General features: G+C 56.8%; 1 protein-coding gene across 3 annotated transcripts in view; it reads right to left on the bottom strand.

The window, feature by feature from the left end:
• Nucleotides 1–12,005: 12,005 nt before the first annotated feature.
• Nucleotides 12,006–15,806, bottom strand: part of EPHB2 (EPH receptor B2) — a 180,320-nt gene continuing 176,519 nt past the window's right edge. Inside the window, exons 14-17 of one of the 3 annotated variants that reach the window (XM_012650869.1) lie at nucleotides 15,351–15,544; nucleotides 13,614–13,769; nucleotides 13,005–13,107; nucleotides 12,008–12,912 (exon numbers count right to left, since the gene is read on the bottom strand). In XM_012650869.1, the coding sequence (XP_012506323.1) occupies nucleotides 12,850–12,912; nucleotides 13,005–13,107; nucleotides 13,614–13,769; nucleotides 15,351–15,544 (516 nt within the window). In that variant the 3' untranslated portion in view covers nucleotides 12,008–12,849. Of the gene's footprint in view, nucleotides 13,108–13,613; nucleotides 13,770–15,350; nucleotides 15,545–15,806 lie in introns of all 3 variants that reach the window. The other 2 variants (XM_012650871.1, XM_012650870.1) reach the window with 2 other exon arrangements.

The following is a 15,806-nucleotide window of genomic DNA, read 5'->3' as shown; positions in this document are numbered from 1 at the left end:
TCTGCCCTACAGATCTGGGATTTGCTAGCCAAACACGGAAAGTCAATTCCTTGAAATAAATCTTTTAATACATATCCTACTGGTTCTGTTTCTCTGGAGAACGCTGACTGATACACCCTGTCACCACCGTAGTACACGGCAATCCGGGTGATGCTTTTAAAAGTCAGATCACGGCACCTGTGTTCTCAGACACTCCACAAGCTTCCGTCTCATGTGGAGAAAAGTCCGAGTCCCGCTCATGGCCCGCAGAGGACCCTGGCTCGCCCCACTCTCCCCCTCACTTTTCCTGCTGCAGATACCTTGGCCTCCTTGCTGTCCCTTGAGCATCCTGGGCATGCTCTGGCCACAGGGCCTTTGCCCTGCTGTCCCTTCTGCCTGGGACATGCTTCCTGGTGAGCTACTCACCTACGCCCCCACCCTCAGCTCTTTCTGTACTCAGAAGTCATCTCAGGAGGCCTTCCCTGGCCACGCTAAGTTTGTAAATTGAGGGATAACATGCAAAAGCACCTACCGTGCACCAATATTTACACTTGATGATTTTTTTTACATATGCCGTGACCACCGCCTAGGTGAAGAAGCAGGACATTCCCAGCCCTCTGTAAGGTCCCCTTCCGCACTTCCCCTGAAGTGAGTCCTCTGTGAATTCTGTCGCCATTGATTGACTGTTCTTGTTCTTCATACACATGGGATCTTGGATTATGTGCTTTTCTGTGTCCAATCGCTCTATTTTAAAATTGCAACTCCCCTCAAAAACCAACCCCCCAAAGCCCTTTCCCACCAAATTTTTCATGGCTTCATCCCCACCTAAGACATTGCGTTCAATTGTTTAAGTGCCTGTCTGCCCCCACGAGGACCGGGGCTCCATGTGGGCAGGCGCTTTTGTCTGTTTCGTTCACTGCTCTGTTCCCAGCACCCGGTGAACTGACCATCACATGCAGGCAGTCAGTAAATATTTGCTCAGTAAATAGTGAACTGATCTCCATTCTCTAGACAATGACATTGAGTCTCAGAGAGGTGCAGCGACTTCCCTGTGTCACACAGCATTAATGGTGGAGACAGGATTTGAACTGTTTTCTACCTGAACCCAAAGACTGTGCTCTTAGCCTGCAGCTTTAGTCTCTCCATGTATGACAGCCCATACACATGTGTTTGTGTGTCTTGTGGATAGGGACAGGAGGGGGCACAAGGGTACTGATTTATTCAGAAATATTCGCTAAGTGCCTACTGTGTGTCAGGCACGGTGCTGGCACTGGGGACCTATTGATCAGCAAAGCAGACACATCTGCATGCTTGTGCCTGCATTTCTGTGTGCATTCATTTGTGTTCACTGTAGCGGACGCATACGTGCCTGTCTGTGCAAGCGTGCCTGTCTGTGCATGCGTGCGTCTAGAGTACTTGTCTGTTTTTGTATTTGTAGGTGTGTGTCTTCTGCCGTGTATGTGAGTAGAACTCTGTGTTTTGGAGTTTTAGAGCATAGTTTAGAGCATAGTTTTGGGAGCAGGCTGCCTGGCTCCTGTCCTTACTAACTATGTAACCGTGGGCAGTTTCTTCAAAATGCTGTACCTCAGTTTTCTCACCTGTGAGATGGGGATAAGGACTGTTGTCCACTTTCTGAGGTCTTTTAGGAAAGTGCTACTCAAAATATAGACAGGACTGGTTCCTGTCCTAGGACTGTTTGCTACTGGTCTGCAATGAGATAGGCACAGGGATTTTGGAACCTTTTATGGCATCTTGACATTGCCATGGTGTCTGAGCATGTGATTGGGGGACCGGTCTTGTGGAACAGGGTTTGGGTTTTGGACAAGTTCGGGTGTTGATGTCACAGTCGGACCACATATCAGATCCTCAACAGGTTGGAGACTGAAAAAAAAAGAAAAGGAAAACAAACCAGATCTTTCGCCACAGATACCTGCGCAGCACAGGTTTGAGGACTGAGCAGGACGGCACACGCAGAGCTCGCCCACGAAGCCTGGCAGAGTGAAGTGTGCCAGGGACCTTCTCTGCTGTTACGACGCGGGGTGAGTGTGTGACCAGCGTGTGGGGCTGAGTTTGAGCACGAGCCTGGTCTGTGTGTCTGTGTGTGTGCGTGAATGAGCGGTGGGAGGGATGTTAGGGCTTTGTGTGTGAACGTGTGTCTGCGTGTAGCTGACGGCACGAATGTGTGTGCTGTGAGAGTCGCTTACCAATGAGCACGTGTGAACTTCCTGCTGCCTGGGGACCCACAGTCACCAGGGACAGGGAGGGGCTGTGGCAGCCGCAGTGGTAGCAGAAGAGTCTCAATTTTACCCTCGTGCCATCCAGGGGGCAGCAGGGGAGGGGTGCCCACACGGGTGGGCGCTGGTGGGCCCAGCACGCCCTGCGCTGTGTCATCAGGGTTTCAGGGGCAGGGCTGGTCCGGGCAGACGCTTTGGTCTGATGGGATCTGCAGAGGAGCGTGTGGGGGAGGGGCGGAGCATTTCTAAGTGGCACAGGGGTGGGCGTCTCCGCAGCCACTGTGACCTACCCAGCCAGAGACCATGGGGAAAGCCCCTCCCTTGTTTCTCTTTTTCTCCTTGATGACATCTTTCGCAGCAGCGATAACACCCTGTCTCTGAGAAATGACTGAGCCTGTGGGCGCCCATACAGTGCCAGGAGGGGCAGAGACTGGTCTCAGCTGTCCCCCGGGTGGGAAAGCAGAGTGAGAAGAGGGCAGGGAGGAGCCACTAGGGTTTGGTGAGGGAGCTGGGAGCTGGGGGACCTGGGTCAGTGTCTCAGTGTCCCTGAGCTGGGAGCAGACCCCCCTGAGGTTGTCCTGGATCTCAGAGTGGGCAGGAGAGTCTCAGAGTAGGGGAGGTGAAGCCAGGAAGGGGATCCAGACTTCTCAGAGGAACCGGGCCAGGAGACCCAAGTCATCCTTGGTGGTAGGTCCGAGGCCCCAGGACAACCAGGAAGGCCTGGAGCTGGCAAGCTGGGCCGACCATGCTGTGCCTGACCCAGTCGGCCTCGCTGCAAGCTCTCCTGGACTCGCCTCCCCTTGGGATCTGGCGGCCTTGCCAGGCTGCTTTACAAACTACTGTAAAGGTCATGTATTATTATTTTTTTTTGAGACGGAGTCTCATTCTGTTGCCTAGGCTAGAGTGCCGTGGCGTCAGCCTAGCTCACAGCAACCTCAAACTCCTGGGTTCAAGCCATCCTCCTGCTTCAGCCTCCCCGGTAGCTGGGACTACAGGCACGTGCCACCATGCCCAGATAATTTTTTCTATTTTTAGTTGTTTGGCTAATTTCTTTCTATTTTTAGTAGAGATGGGGTCTTGCTCTTGCTGAGGCTGGTCTCGAACTCCTGAGCTCAAGCAATCCTCCCGCCTCAGTCTCCCAGAGTGTTAGGATTACAGGCGTGAGCCATCGCGCCCGGCCATCATGTGTTATTTTTAATGTGGTGGCCCTGTGCGCATCGATATTACTCACGGGTGTCTTAGTCCGTTCCTGCTGCTATAACAAAACACCTGAGACTGGTAACCTGTAATAAAGAACAGGGATTTATTTCTCACAGTTCTGGAGGCTGGGAAGTCCAAGGTTGAGGCACCAGCAGGTTTGGGGACTGGTGAAGGCCTGTTCCTCCCAGATGGCATTGTCTAGGTGACCTCATGTGACAGAAGGGACAGAAGGGCAGAAGGGGACAAATGCCATGTCCTCGCGTGGTGGAGGAGCCGAAGAGCCAGCCAGCCGACCGCCGTGTGAAGCCCTTGCACAAGGGGCTCGATCCCACTCACCAGGCTCTGCCCTCAAGGCCCCGCCACCTCCTAAAGACCCCACCTCTAAATATTATCATGTTGCTGATTAAGTCTCAACACACGACTTTGGAGGGACGTTCAGACCGTAGCACAGAGTAATTCACAAAAGGTATTATGTCAGTGTTTGACTTCATACCTTTGTATCCACTGTCCCCTCTACTTGGAGTGCTATCTCCATCCTTAGCTTCCTGGAAAACTCCTAGTCATGCTTTGGAACCCCACTCAGCACCCATTCCGGGTTCATTGCACCCTTGCTGGGAGCCATAGGCACTTTGAGTGTTGCACACGTCACCTTGAGTTGTAACGACCCCATACCTCCCACTGACTGAGGACTTCCAGGAGGGTGGGCACGTGTCCGATTCACTGCAGCATTTGGAGAACCAGCCTAGCGTCTGGCACACCGTGGGTGCCCGATTCACGGGCAGTGAAATGTCCCAGAGGCCCTGATAACTTCTCAAGCGCAGGAGTGATTTCTGTTTCCCCCATGGTACCTAATGCAGCGCCTTTCATGTAGCAGGAGTTCAGTAAGGACTTTTTGAATGAGTGAGTGAGCAAATTGGAGGACAGCCTCCCGGATCCCATCCTCCTTTGACCTCTAGGCCATCGTGCCTTCCAGGCCCAACTTCAACCCCAGCCTCAGCTCTACCTCTAACCACCAGAGCATTACCCAAGCAAGTTCCCAGGGACACTGGTCCCGTGAGCTGCTCCCCTTGCAGGGGAAGCTTGAAATAACAACACCGTTTTAGAGACCCACATCGCACCGTTAGTGTGTTTAAAGCTCTGCAACGTCCTGAAATAAAGAAATCTGGTTCACTTGCCTTATTCCAGAATTTGCCAAAGGTATTTGACGGTGGGACCCTTCCCAAATGTCCGTGACGTCTATTTGACAAACACTTACTGAGTGTCTAGCATGAGTCAGGCTTTGTCTGGGTAGTGGAGACACAGCGGAGTGTGACAGATGAGGGGCCCGCCATCGCAGCCTTCCTGCCCAGCAAAGAACAGCGCTAACGTCGTGGGTGCTAAGGCCTTCACGATTTCATCTCATTCACCCCTCGCCCACGCTCCGGGAGTCAGATGTTATTGCCCCTGTTTTACAGACGCAAAGATGAGGCTTAGAACAGTCAGGTGACCTCTCCAATGGCAGAGTTGGGATACGAACCCCAGGACCTCTGGCGGCAGAGCTCAGACTCTTAAACACGACTGAGCGTTCTTAGAACACTTGGGAGCTTTGCTAGATTTCAACACCCCAGCCCAGCCCTGGCCAAGTCCCTGCCCCAGCCCCAACCTCAACCTCAGCCCTGGCCCTGGCTCTAATCTCAGCCCCGGAAAACTCCTGGCCATGCTTCAGAACTCTGCTCCTATGTGTTCTCGGGGGAACCTTGGGGAAAAAAAAAGAACTGAGCCCAAGTGATAATTTTTACAATTCACATTTATTTTGGAAAAAAAATTCTGCTAAAAATACTCCTACAAAGGCATTGGAGTAACAGGGTCAGGTTGATCTTGGACACAGCTGGTGAGATTTCCTTGGCCACAGCAGTGGGGGGCCTGGAGGAGCTGGGTTTGACGCACGGCCATCGAACCCCAGTGCGTCACTCCCTGACCCCCCAACATTGTCAGGAAAACCCAAGTGTATGACCAGAGGAAACAGGGTTCTGTGAAACCCCCTGGCGGAGAGCTCTGTCCTGCACAGCCCGGGCTGGGGTGGACGCCTCGAGGGGAGCCCAGTGCTCACTCCACCACCTGTGGCTCTGACAGCAGCTCCAGGGGGCCACGCTCAGAGAGGGTGTCAGAGCGCCGCCCGGGGGTCTGGGATTTGACTGGCAAAGGATCTGACAGTAGCGGGGGCTGAGTGGGAACCACTGGTAGCAGCATAGCATAGTGATTAAGAGGGTGGGTGCTGTGTGACCTGGGAGAGCCACCACGTCACGTCTCTGAGTTTCCCAGTCTGTGGAATGGGAGTGACCGCTGTACCTGTCTCACAGCGCGTGGTGTGAGGATTAAGCAAGACACTTCATATACAAAGGTGAGCACAGTGCCTGGCACATTGTTGGCACTCAAGAAATAGCAGCTGTGATTATGGCCTGGGGCTGGGCGTGACCAATTGCTCTTCTCCGGAGTCCAAAGAGGCTGGTTTTGAGTGAATGTCCCTGCCAGGCCCCCCCCCCCCGGGTCAGTCTCAGAGGCTCGACTTGGCGGCCCCGCTGTCAGAGTCGCTGTCCATGGGGGGAAAGCAGCCAGGCTGAACGCTGAGTGACCTACAGGCCTCCTCAGCCGGCCTCCCAGCCCCAGGGAGCAGTGGCTAAAGCTGGAAAGGCTGAGGGGGTCCTTGGAGAGGGGCAGGGGCAGTGCGGCCATGGATGCTGCGTCCCGAGTGTCACAGGGAAGGCACCTGACTCTGGGGTTTGCAGTGAGACCCTACGCTTGTCCAGTGTTAAGACGCTGGCTCGGAACAGGAAGGTGGTCTGCTTGGGGAATAGTCCTCAGCCGGGGTCTGCCAAGGCAAACTCCTGGCCCTACAGCTTCCTCTCTGGGGGGAGGGGAGAGGAGTCCCTCCCCGAACTGAGCCGGGGGGCGGGCCCTGCTTGGGTCCCCAGCAGAGCTGTCAGAGCCCACCAGCCAGTGGGCACTGTGGCCTGCACGGGGCTTTTTGCTCAGCGGCAGCTTGGAGCAGCCGGTGCCCCGTCCTCGCGCCCCGGAAGGCCTGAGCATGCAATTCCGCTACTCTACGGGGAGAAAAATTCTGCATCGCACTCAAAAGGAGGGTCTTTGGCTCTTGCCAAGGTCCGTCTGTAACTCAGATTGGAAGGATGGAGCTGTTCTTCGTATTTTTAGCTGCTCCCTCTCCATCTCTTTCTCTCTCTCTTTCTGGCTCTCTCTTTGTGCTTTTTTAATGCTAGAGTCCTCAGGTTTGGGGACCAGTGACAAAAAATGGGACTTGAAATTTCAAGAACTAGCAGCATAGACTCATATAGGATGGCATCTTCAAAACATGGAATCCTCCCACTGGAATCTTAGAATTATGGGGCTTTGCAATCTTAGAATCTTGGAATGTTAGAATTCTTGACTCTTGCAGTCTCTGCGGGGCCCCCAGAGTGGTCCTGGCTCTGACTTCCTCTAAGATGTTTCCTGACCTCCCTCCCTCCTCTTTCTCCTGCTCCGAATGTTTAGAGTCCCCTCCTCCAACAGGGGCTGTTAGACGCTGAGCAGAGACAGGGGCCTTCGCTCCCTCTTCCTCCTCCAGAGAAAGCTGTGTCTTAGTCTCGGTAGCTGGGTTGGTGGTGGCGGGGGCATCTGTAGCTCCAGGTCCAGCTAGAAGCCCCACCCTGCCTGTGCCTGGCCCACCTGGCCAGGTGTTGAGTGAGCAGGGCTGGACCACAGTCTTGGGGTCTGTGGGGTCTCCAGAGGGTGGTCCTGGGTGGGCTGCTGGGCCCCTCTGAAGTATTAAGTTCCTTCTCCTTCTTATATCAGCTTTCCCGAGGCAGCCTTCATGCTGCGAAGCTAAACTTAGACAGACTCTGGGTCTGGGGGTCTTTTTCATTTTCTTGAAAGCTTAGCTCAGTCTGAGCACATTCCTGAGGGTCAGCCCTGGCGCCCACTTCACGGGTCCTAATCTGTGTCTGAGTTTGGGCATCTTATCTGGCGATGTCCTGCTTTCTCCTAATCCTGTCTCCTCCAGACCCTGTCTCTGCAGACACTGTCTCTGCAGGGCTGTTTGTTGCAGGGGAGCTGAGTGGGGAGTTTCCTGGAGGAGTCTGTCAAAAATGGAGACTCCTGGGCCCAACCTCAGGGATTGTGGTGTAGGGGCCCGGGGTGGAGCCCGGGAATCTGTGAGTTAAGCAATACATAGCCCAGGAGACTCTGACACAGGTGAGCAATGGCACAGACTTTGAGGAATCCTGGGAGGTGAGAAGGAAGGAGGGCCGCAGGCGATGGCCTGGTTGGAATCCTCTAGGAATCAGCCCTGGGAATCCGTTTCCTCACTTGTAAGGTGGGGAGGATAATACTTTGGCACCTGGCATATGGTAAGCGTTCAGCCGTTGTTGCAATCCCTGTGACTCCAACCTCCTGAGACCAGCCTACCATGGGGTACGCCCTGAGCCCACTGTCTTCCTGTTAGGTGGCAAAGGCCAAGTCCTTTCCTGTGACCAACTCTCCGGCCTTGCTTTCCCTGCAGGGCAAGCTGGCCGGCTTCGAGGCCATTCTCCACCTTAAGTTTTATGGCAGGAGCCATTTTGCCAGAGGCTGGGTAAGGCTGGTGGCGCAGTGATGCATGTGTAGCATCACACAGCACAGTGGGGCTCCCTAAACTTCCCTCTGGGGTTCCCCAGGATAACACGCTATTGGAAAAGACAAGACCCCAAACCGCTTCCATCACGTCTGGGTGATCTCTCCAGGGCTGGGGTGACTGGGCAGAAATGAGCTTCCTGAGTTTTTCATGCCCACCTTCACAGCCCCCAGCCCAGCTCTCTCAGTGCCTGGCAGCCCTCTCCCCCCATCATCGGCCACCCCTCGAGAGCCTGGAGGAAATGGGGGTGGATGTCAGCTGAATTAAGAATTAGGTGGCACAAATCAGTCCCTGCTGATCCAAGCAGCTGGAGTGACTGTTCGGATTATCTGGGCTGGTGAGGAAGGGACAGAAAGCAGCAGGGCCTGGATTACCCTGGAGTAAGTGAGGGCTGCTCTAGGGGGACGGGGTAGCAGGGAGGCGTCCTGCCCCATCCGATGGCGGAACTGACTCCTTCTCCCAGAGCCTGATACTCACTCTGCTACTCTTCTGCTCAAGAACCTGCTGTGGCTGGACTGTACATCATGTCCAAACTGCCTCAACTTTCCCGTATGTCAGCCCTCACTTCCCCCCTTCCTCTGGCCCGTCCAACACAACTGCTCATGGTGTTGGACCATTCTGGCTGCTGCCTCTTGGAATGACTTTTCTCTCGACCTCTGTTATTTTCAAGACAGCCTCCTCCATGAAGCCCTCCCTGACAGCCGCAGCCCATTTGCACTTTCCCTTCTCTTGCCAGGCAGCCTCAGACACCACGTGCTTGCTGTCATCTAACTGAGCATGGCAGGGTGGGCATTAGAAGCCGATAAACCAAAGCTCATGGGCTTGCGCTGCTCCTTCCTGGCCGAGCAAACTACTTCACGCCCAGAGCCTCAGTTTCCCCGTATATACCGGGGGAATAGGCCCTCCACACAAGACCGAGTGTATAAAGTGTTCTGCACAGCCGGGCTAACCCAGTCCAACACTCTCATTTTACAGATGGGGACCTGAGGGGTCCCCAGAGCTCAGGTCCCCTCACCTGAGCTCAGTGAGGGGACATGTGTCCCCAGATCCACGTCTCTAGTGACAGGAGAAGGCTGCCACCCCGGGTTGGGGTGCATTTCCCTAGCATCATGTGGCATCCTGTCCTTTGAATGCATTTACAGTATTTTCCCTGGTAAGAGACTGCCAGCCTTTGGTACCATATTGGAACTACAGGGGCCGAGGAAAGAGCCGCCAGAAGCCCAGGGCCCAGCGCTGGGGCAGGTTGTGGTCTGGGGCCAGGGGCCTTCCTGTGCCTCAGCCAGGCTTGAGGAAGGGGTGGGGGCTCCCAGCCTCCCGAAGATGAGCCCCATTGGAGAGTGACGCGAGACTAGGGCCTGCTCACAAGGGGTGGCAGAGAGGCCCTGGGATGGTGGCAGTGTGGGGACCAGCTAGAAATGATGGGGAAAGTCCGGCTGATGCTATCTGAGCAAGAGCCACCGCCAGTTAGTAAACCCCACTGCTCCGAGCCCTTAAGTGTCCCCCACGGTCCCCACCGCTCTAGCGCCTGCTCTGAGGCCTTTGGCGCAGCACCGAGGCCGTTGCCTACCCTGATTGGTCTGCCGGTGTCTTCCCAGTTGATGGGGATTTCGAATGTCACCCCCAGGGAGAGGCCTGCTGATCATCAGTAGTGACCCATGTTGGGGGCTTCTGGAGCAGCAGGGCCGTGGGTGGGTGGCCTGGTTCTGTCCCACCCAGCCTGGCACTGCCCAGCTCTGCCAGTCACACCCTCCCAGAGCAGCTGGTCCCCATTTCCACGGCGCCCTGGCCTGGCTCACAGGGCAGCTTTCTTTCCCCCAGCACCGACTGTGGGCAGTGCAGCCGGAAACGCCTCTGACGCTGCTGGGCAGGTGGAGGCTGGCACTCGGGGAGGTTGAGCCAGGAAGGGATTAGTAACCAGGCAGCGGCGGCTCAGAGCTGTGTGCCCGGGCGAGCGGGTGGCGTAAGTGGAAGGCGCTTGGCAGCGTGGCCTGCCACTCCCCGCCGAGCAGCAGGCAAGAGGTTGGGTTGGGGGTCCTGTCCCAGCAGCAGGGATGGGGTGGCGAGTGGGAAATGCGGACAGCACCTGTAGCCCTGGGACAGTCACAGTGACGTCTGTCTGTTGCCCTGAAGTGGAGGCACAGAGGTCTGGGTAGCACCCGTACTCTGGGAAGCAGGCAGGTGCGGGCCCAGGGCCACTGAGGACCCCGGGCCCCGGAGGGTGGACAGGCAGGCGTGCTGGCTAGCGGACACCAGAGGCTTAGAACAGGAAGCCATCTGACAGGAAGCACTGACTGCCAGCTCCGTGGGGGGCTTGGAGCATGGCGGGGCGGGCTGGGGAGAACGAGCTAATCTAAAGAGCATCAGGGCGGCTCCTGCCAGAAGGTGACCTTGTGTGCCGGGACAGCTGCCACCCGCGCTGGGCACCTTTGGGGCACACAGTGATGGCCGGTGGGCCACTGCCGGCCAGTTTGTGGGAAATCTGCCAATGCTTTCCCTGTGGCTCCCCCTGCTCTAATCCCTTCCTTCCCTCTGCCTCTCAGGCCCTCAGAGCAGGCGAGCGACAGACGACAGGCTGGTCCCTGCTGGACGCTCGCTGGGACCGTGGTGCCTCTAGCTGGCTGCCTGCAGCCTGAACCTTTCCCACTGGTCAGTCTCCTCGAAGAGGCTCCGTGGACAAAGGGGAAGGTCCCGCGGGGCGGCGCCCCTGGTTCCCCGCCTCGCCCAGACTTGATATCCACAGCACCCGCCTGCTCCTGCCGCACAGAGTCCTGATTTCCACGTGTGAGTAGGAGCCCGTCTGCACGGAGAACATCAGAGCTGGCCCGGAAAAGGCGATCATACCTGTGCTCCGACCGGAGGCCTCTGGGCACTTTGGGGTCCTCACACCCCACCATCACAGCTCACCTGGTGCGGGGAGCCCCGTTCCTCTGGCCCAGGTGTGCCGAGTACACCCCTGGGACTCCCTGCTCCTGAGGTACCGGCAGTGGCTCACCCTGAGTCCCAGGGCATCCGCTGCCGAGTTCTGAGCCACTTTCGGTTTGCTTCTTTCGTTGCCTGTGCTTTTGACAAGCCAGAGCTGGAAAGGCCACATGGAACTGTCGTCCTCCATGTGCCCTGAGCCTTCTAGAATCCTGAGGGAGGAAGGGTCACGTGGAAGACTGTTATAGGTCAGTCGGCACGTCCCAAGGGTGCCAGGGTCTCTCTTGGAACTTACAGAGAACAGGGTTGTTTTGTAACTAAAGCGTTTATTTCCATTCAATTCACTAACCGATTGTTCTGCTCAGGTGCCTGCATTTGCTCACAGGAGGGAGTCTGAGGCCGGACCTCTTGGCGGATGGTTTCCCCACGGCCAAGACCTTCAGACCTGGCGAAGTTCTGGTGGAGGGAAGGAGGTGGGAGAGAAATCACACGCTTTCTCCCCGGGGAAGGAAGGAGCATGCCTGCCCACGTCTCTGGGGGCACCCTCTGGAGGGCTGGGCTATCACAGTGAATGATCCGGGTCCTGGCCTCCAGTGCAGCCTGGTTTAGGCTCCTGGAGGCAGAACTGGGGTTTGGCCATCTGAGGGCACGCAGGAACCCCAAAGGGGCCTGTTTGCCTGGGAAGTACTAGATAGGTCAGGGCAGGCGAGTGGGGAAGTGGGCGAGGACTTCCAGCCCTGCGGCCTCAGGGCCCACTTCCTCCGCAATCTGTCACTTTCATAAACAGTCCTGGAGTGGGATGCACCTCCCCCTGCCCACCCAAATCTCACTCAAGTCTCTGAAGGGCCCAGATGGCCCCGTGGCAGTTGGCTTTGGTGAGGCCTGGTGGCAGGTGGGAGGAGGGAAGGGTGTCAATGAAAACCATATAAAAAATCCAGAAATGTGCATATAAAATCTCGCCCTTGGTGTATTGCCTAAGTCAATAAGCAGAAAGCACCTTCTTCCTGGAGAAGGATCAAGTCCTCAAAAGGTAGGAAATGTCAAAGTGTCACTTCATTGTCATAAAAAAAACCCCAACAAACAAACCCCCCAAACCAAAACCACCCCTGACCAAAATACCCCGAGTTCTCGAATCGCTGTAAACAAACCCAGATGCAGGATCAACCCTTCTCAGTGGCAGTCGTAGCTGACGGCAGTCACTGCAGCTTCAGCCCTCGAGGTGGGGGCTGGCGGGAGCGGGCGCCGGGCGGGTTGGGGCCGCCGGGCTGTGCGCGTGATATGTACGTGAGGCTGCAGACCCAGGGGGCCATCCTCAGGAAGGCTGGCCTTTCTGGTGTCCCCGTGTTCTCCCTGACCAGGAGGACAAAAGCCCCTTTTCATCCCCATGAGCCGACAGGAGAAACGGTCTCTTTCACTGGAGTTTCTAAAATATTCTCCAAAGACAGAAAAATGCTTCTGTTTGCCCAGTGGCAGCGGGAATGGATTTTCCCAGAGGGGTTCCCGGGGCTGCCTGTCCGCCTGCCCCATCCTCCTGGCGCTTGGCTGTGGATGGAGGCCTGTAGGAGCAGCCAGGGACAGGAGAGAAGGGTGGCCCCGTCTCTCCCCTTCACATTTGTTTTCCTGAAAGTGTTTCTTGGCTCTAGCCAGGTCACCTTCCCAGAGGGAGTTGGAGAGAAACTGCTTTTGGTCTCTGAGTGGACGAATCGCACGAATCTCCCAAGCCCTTTCTTTCCCCCCAAGAACGGTCATCGCTTTCCTTACGAGAATCCTCTTGAAAGATTATTCCTTGTATTCCCACCCCCTCCCAGGATCTAGTTTCTTTTTTCCCAATTCCCTTTTTTCTGTCGTTTGAGTTGCACGTGTTCTTGGTGACGTCTAGTGGCTGGAGCGCTGCTTGGTTCTTCCTGTTGCCTGTGGCCTCCTGGCAGGTGGCTGACCCTGGGGTGGACGAGCACCAGGAGGGCCGGCGTGGGGGGCGGAGGGGGCGGGGCCTGGAGGAAGAGGTGAGCCGAGGCAGGTGAGTGTCAAACCTCCACAGACTGAATCTGGTTCATCTGTGCCCGCATCACCTGGATACTGTTCAGGATTTTTTTCTGGTGGCCAGCCAAAGTGACCCCAACCCGGAGAATGTCCCTTTGGGAGAGAAGCACATGTGTTAGGGAGATGTGAGGGTCGGGGGGCTCTGTGCCTGGTCGAGAGCTGCCTGGGCTTCCCCGGGGGTTCGTGCTGAAGGTAGTGAGGGAGGGGGTGCTGGGATGGGGAGTGGGTGGGAGGCCGAAGCTGGAGTGAGTGACTGTGCTGAGGTGGAGAGCACCCGACTAGGAGTCAGGGCACTGAGATGCCCTTCTCTCCCCTGCTACGGGGCAGGGCAAGGCAACTTGCATTTACTAAGTACCCACTTCCTTTATATCTCCTTCGACCTTCCTACTAATCCCCAGTTTACAGATGAGAAAACTGAAGATGATTTGCCCAAGGTCACAGAGCCAGCAGGTGGCAGGCGGATCTGGGCGTCAGTCTGGATGTGACTCCAAAGTTGCCTTTCTTGCCCCGTGGTCCCCACATCCCCGCTGGAACACTATTTCTCACCCTCCAGAGCGCCCCACTTGGCCGGTGGGGTGGGGGGGAGGAGGGGCACTTACTCCATCATCATCTGAGACACGACGTCGAAGGAGGTGAAGCCGGCGTTGGCGAAGCTCTCCTTGTACTGCCCCATCTTTATGGCCTCCAGCCACTCGTCCACCGTGTTAAAGCTGGTGTAGTCGGGGATCGTGCGGTCCAGCAGCGGCAGGTTAATGCTGGTGGGGGCCGGGGGTGACAGAGATGGTCAGGGCACATGCTTGCAGGAGGTATGCGGGTAAGTACGTGCGTGGACACTCGGCCTGAGTGCGGGCATGAGTTTGAGCCTGTGGGACGTGCGCGCCTGTAGGTGTGAGCATGTGAGAGTGGGAGTGTGGGCAGGTCTCACAGCCGGGGCCACCCGGGAGGTCTATGGAAGGCCCTGCAGGGGGTGCTGAGAGGCAGGCCTACAGGAGCCGGGAGGGGAAGACACTTGCCATGTTTCTTAGTTTCAGGAGGAGGGATTTCAGCTGGACTAACCGCACTAGTTATTCATTGTTCCCTCCCCCTGTGCCATTCTCCATCCTTCTCTGCCCTGGTTTGTGCTACAGGAGGCTGACCCTGGGGACTGCATCTCCGAAGTCCAGCTCAGGCTGGTGGTGCTATGGGAATGACTTCCTGGCTGGCAAGTGGTGAAATGACTCTCACGAGGTTAAAAGCCCTCAGTGACCTTATCCGGAGTCTCAGGAGTGGCTGATGTAGGGTCACGGTGAGGAGTGACAGGCAGGGGCCAGCATGAGGATCTCTTGGCCACAAGAACCTGGTGGAGGAAGGACTTTGGCCCATGGAATCTCTGGCTACAGCCAGCCCTAGATCCTGAGGACACCTGGCTGGACTGCCCTCGGAAACCCTGTGGGATTGTGGGTCCTGGAGAATGAGCGTGTGCAATGCCAACAGTGTGACCTGTGACAGCCCTTCAAGGAAGGCAATGGTGAGCTGCAGCCCGGGGGAGCTGCCCCGGGGCCTTGGGGAGAAAGGAAGCATGGGGGTACCTGAGCTGATGCCCCTCGGGCTGAGCCCGTCTCTTGGGCATGGGAACGCTGACCCAATGTGGGGGCACATATGGGCGTGTGATGGGTACTAACTTCTGAATGGGGCTGCATGTGCAGGTGCCTGCGGAGGTGTGTACACGTGAGAGCCCGAGACTGTGTGTGTATCCGTGTGTGAGATCGTGTGTGTGTGAGCAAGCATGAGCGTTGTGCTGAACTGTGTGTTCATCTGTGTGTATAGGACTGTATCTGTGCACGCGCGTGTGTGTGTGTGTGTGTGTGTGTGTGTGTGTGTGTGAGATGAGGATGGAAATGGAAGTTGGAGGGTCCAGGCTTGAGTGTGAGCGTAGCTAGGGATCCTTTGGTAATATTTCTTAACTGCTGTCCTCTCTGACCATGCTTTAAAAGGTGCCTTCTCTACTACCCACAGGGTGTGTGTCCTTCTCCTCGGGACAGTCTGTGTCCTGCACTCCCCTGCGCCCCCAAGGCAAGGCAGATGCCCAATAAACACTAGTCTTGTTCATCCCCATCCCAGGCTGCAGTGGCGAAGGGCATCTGCCTGAAGCAGGGACAGCCCTGGCGGGAAAGGGGAAGGGCCGGCTGGGCGGAGCCTGGTAGCGAAAGAGAGGGGCCCTGCCAGGGCAGGGTTGACACGGAGGAGAGGGGCGGGGCCGGGGCGGGGCTGACACGGAGGAGAGGGGCGGGGCCAGGGCGGGGCCTACGTAGAGAAGAGGGGCGGGGCTGACAGGTAGGAGGGAGCGGGGGCCGTACCCAGAGGAAAGGGGCGCCATGGCTTTGAGGCTGTTGGGGTTGCGGATCATCTTGTCCAGCGTGTTGACTATCTGGCCGAACTTGGGCCGGTGGTTGCGGTCCTTCTGCCAGCAGTCCAGCATGAGCTGGTGCAGGGCGCTCGGGCAGTCCATGGGCGGCGGCAGCCGATAGTCCTGCTCGATGGCATTGATTACCTGGGGACAATGTAGGTGCGGAGTGGGATTGTGTGGGTGGGCTGAGGGCATCTGCCCCCTGTCAGGCCCATCTTGCCCCCAGTGCATTGCAGGCCTGACCTATTTGGTTGCCGTGGCACCCACCTGCACTTCCTGGACGCAGCCCGGCGGTTGGGTCCGACCTGGGTTCCTACCATCTATAGCCTCAGTCTGGCCTGGCTGCTGGGTTCCTGCCCCACCCTCTGCTAATCTAGGGAAATCTAGCACCCTGAGGTAGCCTCTC

The sequence above is a fragment of the Propithecus coquereli genome, unplaced genomic scaffold (genome assembly GCF_000956105.1).
Source record: "Propithecus coquereli isolate 6110/MARCELLA unplaced genomic scaffold, Pcoq_1.0 Scaffold341, whole genome shotgun sequence".
NCBI classification, from domain to species: Eukaryota; Metazoa; Chordata; class Mammalia; order Primates; family Indriidae; genus Propithecus; species Propithecus coquereli.
This window is presented reverse-complemented; position numbering and strand designations above follow the sequence as displayed.